The sequence below is a fragment of the Carlito syrichta genome, unplaced genomic scaffold, assembly GCF_000164805.1.
Source record: "Carlito syrichta isolate Samal-C Ts95f unplaced genomic scaffold, Tarsius_syrichta-2.0.1 Scaffold305313, whole genome shotgun sequence".
In the NCBI taxonomy this organism is placed as follows: Eukaryota; Metazoa; Chordata; class Mammalia; order Primates; family Tarsiidae; genus Carlito; species Carlito syrichta.
The window spans coordinates 182670-191246 of NW_007249409.1; the positions used below are offsets into that span (position 1 = coordinate 182670).

Sequence of the window (8577 nt, forward strand, 5' to 3'; positions counted from 1 at the left end):
GAGAGAGAGAGAGAGAGAGAGGGAGAGAGAGAGAGATTCACTCCAAGAGAAGGAGGGGAGGAGAAGCAGGGTGAGGGCACACAGGGCTTCAGTGGGAAAGGAGCGAGGCCTCAGGGTCTGCTGACTCACAGCACCTCTCTGCCCACAAACTCCTGCAGGCACAAACCCAGAAACTCAGCTAACTGGCATTTGACAACATTTCCAGTAGGTCTGACACAGAAGCCCACAATACAATGAGGTGGCCCTTAAAGAGGGCTGGCCGTGGAATTTCATGGTCACACTGCAAGAACACATCACTGGGTATGAACCACCACCCCGAATCTCGCCCCAGTCTTGGAGCAGGCTGCTTGGAGAACTGCAAACACTCTGGGTTGGTCTATATCACTGCCCGAGGTGTTGTACCCAACTTTGTTACACACCAGTATTTCATTAAAAAAATCATTAAGACCACACCCAACCCTAGTATGTTTTAAATGATTAGGAGAGCAACCTGCTCTTAAATCACTAAACTAAATACATGTACTTAGTCGGCAAGAATGAGAACCCAGATGAAAAATGTGCTCCCTCTAATGAGTTACAATAGAAGTTGGAGATGGGGAAGGGATTGCTTGAAACACATGAACAGGAAAATCTCTCTTCCGTGCATTGATCAACTGGGTTGAATGCCTATCATGTATTCTTAAGACATGTATTTTTTCTCCTTTCTCAAAAATTGTTTTAAAATCACATTTAAAGGCTCCAAACATGCAGCAATAATAATAAAAAAAGAGATAAAACAAATGAAAACAACACCACAACATTAAAAAGTGCAACTTACTTTGAATGGGGCCTGGACGGGCTCCTCTGGCACTAGTGACCCACAGTCACAGAGGGAAGAACACAATGGGAAAAAGTCTCACACACACACACACACACACACACACACACTCTCTCTCTCTCTCTCTCTCTCTTTCTCTCTCTCTCTCACACACACTCACATCAACAGGTTCTGGGTATACAGACTCAAAGATTTAGAAAACACAACAGCTCATCTTTCCTCAACTACTGACATGAGCCGGTGAGACCACATAGGACAGAACGCCAGGTCCCCCTCCCTAGGCCATGCCTCTAAATAATCTTGGTCTAGCACCACCGTAAACAAAGCAGAACTTTCATATGGACGTGCAAATCCTGTGAGTCCTTGGAATCCTAGTGTTACTGAAGATATGCTGCTTCTTCCTCCTGTGAATGGCAGAGAATGGGAGGAGGAGGCCAGATGTCATTCAGGACCATTTCCAGGAGAAAAGGAGCATTCCTGAGGTTCTATACTCAGCAGTAGAAGTAGAAGACCCTCTTCACCAGGTCCTAAAAAGTTTGCACCTTGAAACAAGTAAAAATTCATGGACTGTGCGTTTTGAGTGGTACAGGTGGTAGGGCAATATCAGGCAACCTCTTCCAAGGAGGTCCAAAAAAAAAAAAATCTAAAATTGGTACTCCAAATTGAATTGCTTCTCAACACCCTGATGACTGTTCCTGCTCCTCTTCATTGGCAAAGAAGGTCTCCAGTTCCATTAGTTTCTGTATCAAAAGAGCATCCAGCTCTCGACTCTGAAGAGCTGCCTTCTGGGCCCTGGTAAAGCTGCCTGCCATCTTGACTTTACCTCGAGCTCTCCTCTTTCGTGGGACTGTAAAATCCTGAAATTCTAGAACTCGCTTCCTCTTCTGTTGACTGATTGAGATTAGTGTACCATTTCGTTCCTTGGGTTCTTCAAAGATAGTCTCTAAACACCTAAGGATGGAGCACAAAACAGAATTACCAAAGAACTGACTCATGGCTCATCTCCTGTGCCACCAATCCTTCCAGTCAACAGGGCTGAAAGCTACTTGTACTCACAACTCCTTACAGTTGACTGTTGCCTCTAGCCAGTGTCTATTTTTTTTATATAGAAGAAAACGTATGATACATGAACACAGTGAACAAATTCAAACTGGATGAAGGGTACAGAATAAATACTCCAACTCCACAGATAACACAGTTAACACTTCTTGTGTATCTTCTAAAAAGTCATTCAATGTGCCTGAGCGCACGGGTTCGAGACCCGCCTGGGCAACTTGGCGAGACCTCATCTCTACAATAAAATAAAAAATTAGCCGGGCGTGGTAGCGCACGTCTGTAGTTCCAGCTACTTGGAAGGCTGAGGAGGAAGGATCACCAGAGCCCAGCAGGTCGAGGCTGCGGTGGCCAGGAGCATGCCACTGCACTCCAGTCTGGGTGACAGAGTGAGACTCCAACTCAAAAAAAAAAAAAAGCCATTCAATGTATGGCATAAATAAGCATATATTATCAGAGGTCAGCCCTTTTCTCTAAAGGACCAGATGGTAAACATGTCAAACTTTGTGAGCCACATAGTTCTCTATTACAAATTCTTGTTTTTCTTCTTTTTTTTTAGACACAGGGTCTTGCTATGTTGCCCAGAATGGACTCAAATACCTGGGCTCAAGAGATCCTCTTGCCTCAGACTTCTGAGTATCAGGCACTACATATGCTGCACTTGGCAGTATTCTGTTTTTTAAACAACACTTTAAAAGTATAAAAACCATTCCTAGCCAGGCGCGGTGGCTCACGCCTATAATCCCAGCACTTTGGGAGCAGAGGTGAGAGGATTACCTGAGTTCAGGGGTTCAAGACCAGCCTGAACAACACGGCAAGACCTCATCTCTACAATAAATCTAAAAAACAGCTAGGCATGGTGGCACATGCCTGTAGTTCCAGCTGCTTAGAAGGTTGAGGCAGAAGGATCGCCTGAGCCCAGCAGGTAGAGGCTGCAATGGCCGTGAGTATGCCACTGCACTCCAGCCTGGGTGACAGAGTAAGACTCCAACTCTAAACAACAACAAAAAAACCATTGCTTGTTTTACAGGCCATAAAATAGAAATAAGCCACTGTCTGGATCTGGCCTATAATTTGCTGACCCACAGCTGTATTCTCCTTTTGGTTTTGTTTTTTCCTCAAATAGTCACCAGCTACCTATACCTATACCAGCTCTGTATATTGTGTTTCTTTGACCTACCAATAACCTTTAAGATTGTTCCAGCTTAGTACACAGGTATCTGATTCATTTTTTAATGGCAACACAGGGTATTCCGTGATAAGAACAGACTATGGGCCGGGCATAGTGGCTCAGCATGTAATCCCAGTGTTTTGGGAGACCAAGGCAAGAGGATTGCCTGAGTCTGGGGGTTCAAGACCAGCCTAGACAACTTGGTGAGACCTCATCTCTACAACAAATCACAAAAAAACTAGCCAGGTGTGGTGGTGTGCGTCTGTAGTTCCAGCTACTTGGAAGGCTGAGGTGGAAGGATCACCTAAGCCCAGCAGGTCGAGGCTGCGATGGCCGTGAACATGCCACTGCACACCAGCCTGGGCAACAAAGAGTGAGACTGCAACTCAAAAAAAAAAAAAGAATAGACTATGGACTATAAATTAATGAGAACCCTAGCAATGGATATTTTAGGTTGTTTCTAATCCTCTTTTTTTTTTTGAGTCTCCCTCTGTCACCCAGGCTGGAATGCAGTAGCACACCCTCACAGCCACCACAGCCTTGATCTGCTGGACTCAGGCCATCATTCCACCCCAGCCTCCCAAGTAGCTGGAACTACTGGCCCACAACACCACGCCTGGCTATTTTTAAAAATTATTTATTGTAGAGATGAGGTCTCACCATGTTGCCCAGGCTGGTTTTGAATCCCTGGTCTCAGGCAATCCTCTCACTTCCACCTCTCAAAGTGCTGGGATTATAGGCCTGAGTCATCACACTCATTTTGTTGTTTTTATAAAAGTAATGCTGCAATGAGGTTGTAATAGTTGTACAAATATCCTAGGGCACATGTACAGAATACTAGGATAAACCCTAGAACTCTCTTGCTACATCTGAGATGTACAACTGCCATTTAATAAATGTACACTGACTTGAAATGAATTCAGACCTAAAGGTGGCTAAGTGAAACTCTTCCTGTATTTTGGTTTTGAATCTTATCTGAAGATCAATGATTATCAGTCCTGAAGAAGACAGTCAGCATGTCTGGTAACAACACACTAAAAGGAGACTACATTTTCTCTATCTAACCCAGTACACATTTCTATCCTATCATCAATCCCAATTCAAGTGTTGGAAACAAACAAAAAAATACCAAGTCTATATTGGTATGACTCCCAATATTGGTAGAACCAAACATAAGTCCTTTCTGAAGTGAAAGGACTGGAGACTTATATCAGTCATTTCAGAATTATTACCTTTTATTTCCCAGCTGCACGTACCTACCTGTTTGCAGGAGGAGACTTATAATTCTTGTTGGTATATATTTCTTCTAAACTAAACTCCTTCTTCTTTAGCCTGAAAAGAGAAAACAAGTTCTTCATGCTCTTAATGTTTTCCAACACTCTCCTTTCCCTTTGTTCCAACTTTTCTTTAGTAAGTTTTATATCATGTGAACAATATGTACAAACTTTCTTTTCAAAGCTGCCAACCTTCACATTTATGAAACTTAGTCCATTTATACCTACTGAGAATATATTTAGGTTTATATCTATTACCTTATTTTACAGCTTCTTTTTTTCCCCACTTTTTCTTTCTTTTCTTCTTTCTCCAGGCTGGAGTCCAGTGGCACAATATTGGCTCACTGCAACCCTGAATTCCTGGGCTTAAGAGATCCTCCTGCCTCAGGCTCCTGAGTAGCTGGGATACAGGTGTGCACAGCTAATGTGCCAGCTAATTTTTTTTTTTTTGTTAAATCTCACTCTGTCTCCCAGGCTGGAGTGCAGTGGTATGCTCACGGCCATCGAAGCCTCAACCTGCTGGGCTCAGGAGATCCTTCTGCCTCAGCCTTCCAAGTAGCTGGAACTATAGGCATGCACCACCATGCTATGCTAATTTTTCTTGATTTATTGTAAAGATGAGGTCTTGCCAACTTGCCCATGCTAGTCTCTAACTCCTGGGCTCAGGCAGTCCTCTCACTTCTGCCTCCCAAAGTGCTGGGATTACAGGTGTAAGCCACTGTGCCTGGCCATGTTTTTGTTTTTGTTTTTGAGTTGGAGTCTCACTCCGTCACCCAAGCTGGAGTACAGCCTCGACCTGCTGGACTCAAGTGATCCTTCCACATCAGCCTGGAACCACAGGCATGAACCACTGTGCCTAGCTATGGCCCTGATTTTTAAATCTTTTGTAAAGATGTGGGTCTCACTATATTGCCCAGGTTGATCTCAAACTCCTGGCCTCAAGTAATCCTCCCATTTTGGTCTCCCAATGTGCTGGGATTACAGGCATGAGCCACAATGCCTGACTTGTCCCATCTTTTTAATGTTTCTTTTTCTTTTCCTTAATTGACTACTCTTTTCCTTTTCATCCCCTTTCACTGACTAGGACATTATAAAATCTATTTTTTCTTTTTAAAACAGAGATAGAGTCTTGCCATGTTGGCCAGCTGGACTCCAACTTCTGGACTCAAGAGATACTCCTGCCTCAGCTGCCCAAATAGCTGGGACCACAGGTGTGTGCCACTGTGCCTGGCTCACTCTATTCTGTTCCTTTAATGGCTTGTAAGAATTTTAATGAGTGCATTTAACGTAAGTGAATCAATATTTTTACCCTTCTCCCAAACAACGTAAGGTCCCTTGAACTTTTTTTTTTTTTTTTGAGTTGGAGTCTCACTGTGTCGCCCAGACTGGAGTGCAGTGGCCGCTCCTGGCCACCACAGCCTCACCTGCTGGGCTCTGGTGATCCTTCCTCCTCAGCCTTCCAAGTAGCCGGAACTACAGGTACGCGCTACCATGCCTGGCTAATTTTTGATGTAGTGTAGAGATGAGGTCTCGCCAAGTTGCCCAGGTGGGTCTCAAACCTGCGGGCTCAGGCAATCCACTCGACTCGGTCTCCCAAAGTGCTGGGATTACAGGCTAAGCCACCAAGCCCAGCTGGTCCCTTCAACTTTTAACTCCAATCAGTACCATCCTTATCTGTTATTAACGTTCTACGTATCTTGTTTCCTTTTTTTATTTTGTAATTTATTTGCTGAACAAACCAAGTCACCTATCTGGACTGTGGCTTACTCAGTCTAGATTTTCTTAATTACATGTCCATGATGTCACCTGACCCGAACACGGCAATTAAATGTTGAGGCATAATCAGATTTGATTTGTGTTGGGTAGTTTTTGGTAGGAAGACTTTCAGGTAGTGGTGCATACTTTCATCCACGGGACATGATACCACATCGTCACCCTTTTTGTAGGATTAGCAGCCACTGGTGAACACCGCCAATATTTTATTATTTCTTTTTTTTTTTTGAGTCGGAGTCTCACTTTGTCATTCAGGCTGCAGTGCAGTAGCACACTCAAGACCACCACAGCCTCAACCTGCTGGGCTCAGGTGATCCTTCTGCCTCAGCCTTCCAAGTAGCTGAAACTACAGGTGCACCCTACCATGCCCAGCTAATTTTAATTTTTTAATTTTTTAAATTTTTTATTTTTTTGAGTTGGAGCCTCACTTTTGTCGCTCAGACTGTAGTGGCTGCTCCCAGCCACCGCAGCCTTGACCTTCTGGGCTCCGGTGATCCTTTCACCTCAGCCTTCCAAGTAGCTGTAACTACAGGCGCACGCTACCACACCTGGCTAATTTTTTTGATTTATTGTAGAGATGAGGTCTCACCAAGTTGCCCAGGCGGGTCTCGAACCTGCAGGCTAAGGCAATCCATTCACCTCAGCCTCCCAAGGCGCGGGATTACAGGCTGAGCCACCGAGCCCGGCTCCCAGCTAATCTTTAAATTTATTGTAGAGACGAAGTCTCACCATGTTGCCCAGGCTGGTTTTGAACTCCTGGGCTCGGAAATTCTCTCGCCTCAGCCTTCCAAAGTGCAGGGATTACAGGCTTGAGCCACTGTGCCTGGCCCCCAATATTATTTCTTTAGGGTTGTATGAATGGTGATAGTCTACCATTCCTTCTTCATTCATTAGGCAGTCTTCTGTTTAAAGAGAAACTTCATGGTCATTGATTATTTGGTAACCCTGAGGTACAGTCTGCACAGTAAAAGCAGGCAATATGCTTGTTTTTATTCCCTATTTACCAAATTCCAAAACAATGAATTAGCTCCCCAGTATGACACAAAGATGGCCAATGGGTTGTTTTTTGTTTTAAGTATCACTACGAACTACTGAATTTATATATAGTCAATGTACTTTAGTCTATTGTACTTATTATTCCTTTTGATGCTCAGCCTGTCTCATCTATGGCCAGTGGGAGTCTCTTCAAACTGGTTCCTGAGAGCCAAGCACCATGGTTCACGCCTGTAGTCCCAGCTACTTGGAAAGCTGAGGTGGGAGGATCACTTGAACTCAGGAGTTCAAGGCTGCAGTGAGCTATGATTGCACCACGGCACTCTAGCCTTGGCAACAGAGTGAGACCTTGACTCTTAAAAAAAAAAATCAAATAAAAAAACAGGTCCCTGAATCCCTTTGACATGACCTTTGAGAGCTCTGTTACTTTCTGGTGTGACAAGATATTCTACACTTATATTGTACATTTCCTGCCCTAGACCTGTCATCATTTTCCAAGGAGCTTTGGTTCACACACCATAAAATTCACCCATTAATAATGTATAATTCAGTAATTTTTATGATATTCACAAGGCTATTAATCAGTCACCACAATCTAATCTAGAGTACTTTCATAACCCCAAAAAGAAACCTTGTATCTGCTTGCAGTCACTATGACCCTCTCCTGCTCCTAGTTCCTGGTAACCACTAACCTATTTTCTATCACTAAGGTTTTGCCTATTCTAGACTCATATTAATTCTAGATTCATATAAATTGAATCATATAGCATGTGTTCTTTTCAGTCTGGATTCTTTCATTTAGCATACCGTTTTCATAGTTAATTCATGTCATGGTTTGTATCAGTACTTCATTCCTTTTTATGGCTGAATAATACTCCATTCTATGGAATTGCCAGCTCTTCTTTATCCATTTATCAGCTGATGAAAATTTATTTGGGTTGTTTCCAACTTTTGGCTATTATGAATAATGAAGCTATGAACATTTGTGTACACATTTTTGTGTAAAATGTTTTCAATTATTTTGGGTATACACCTAGGAGAATTGCTGGGTCATATGTTAGCTCTTGAGGAACTGCCAAATTGCTTTTCACAGGAGCTATATCATTTTATATTCCCATGAGCAGTGTACAAGGGATTCCAATTTCTCTACATCCTCACTACGTTTATCTTCTGTTTTGTTTTTTTATTTATAAATTAAAGCCATCCTTCTGGGTGCAAAGTGGAATTTCACTGTTTTTTTATGACTTTTTATTTATTTTAATATAATCTTAGACTTACAGAAAAGTTATAAGAGCAGTACAAGAGATTGCAGATTCAATAATTCTTTATATTTTGCCCTACATAATTCTCTCATCCCTTCTCTCTCCATACAAAACAAGATCTTTTCTTATATAACCATAGTACACTTACAAAATTTAGAAAACTTAACATTAATGCATTTCTTTTTTTTTTTTTTTGAGTTGGAGTCTCACTCTGCCACCCAGACTGGAGTGCAG

The 8577-nt window shown here is 42.8% G+C and overlaps 1 protein-coding gene across 1 annotated transcript in view; it reads right to left on the reverse strand.

Moving 5' to 3' along the window:
• Window positions 1–1027: 1027 nt before the first annotated feature.
• The window catches only part of PRR14L (proline rich 14 like), a 66571-nt gene continuing 59021 nt past the window's right edge, over window positions 1028–8577 (reverse strand). The window contains exons 8-9 of the mRNA XM_008061533.2: window positions 4302–4373; window positions 1028–1768 (exon numbers count right to left, since the gene is read on the reverse strand). Coding sequence (XP_008059724.1) covers window positions 1492–1768; window positions 4302–4373 — 349 coding nt within the window. The 3' untranslated portion in view covers window positions 1028–1491. The remainder of the gene's footprint in view (window positions 1769–4301; window positions 4374–8577) is intronic.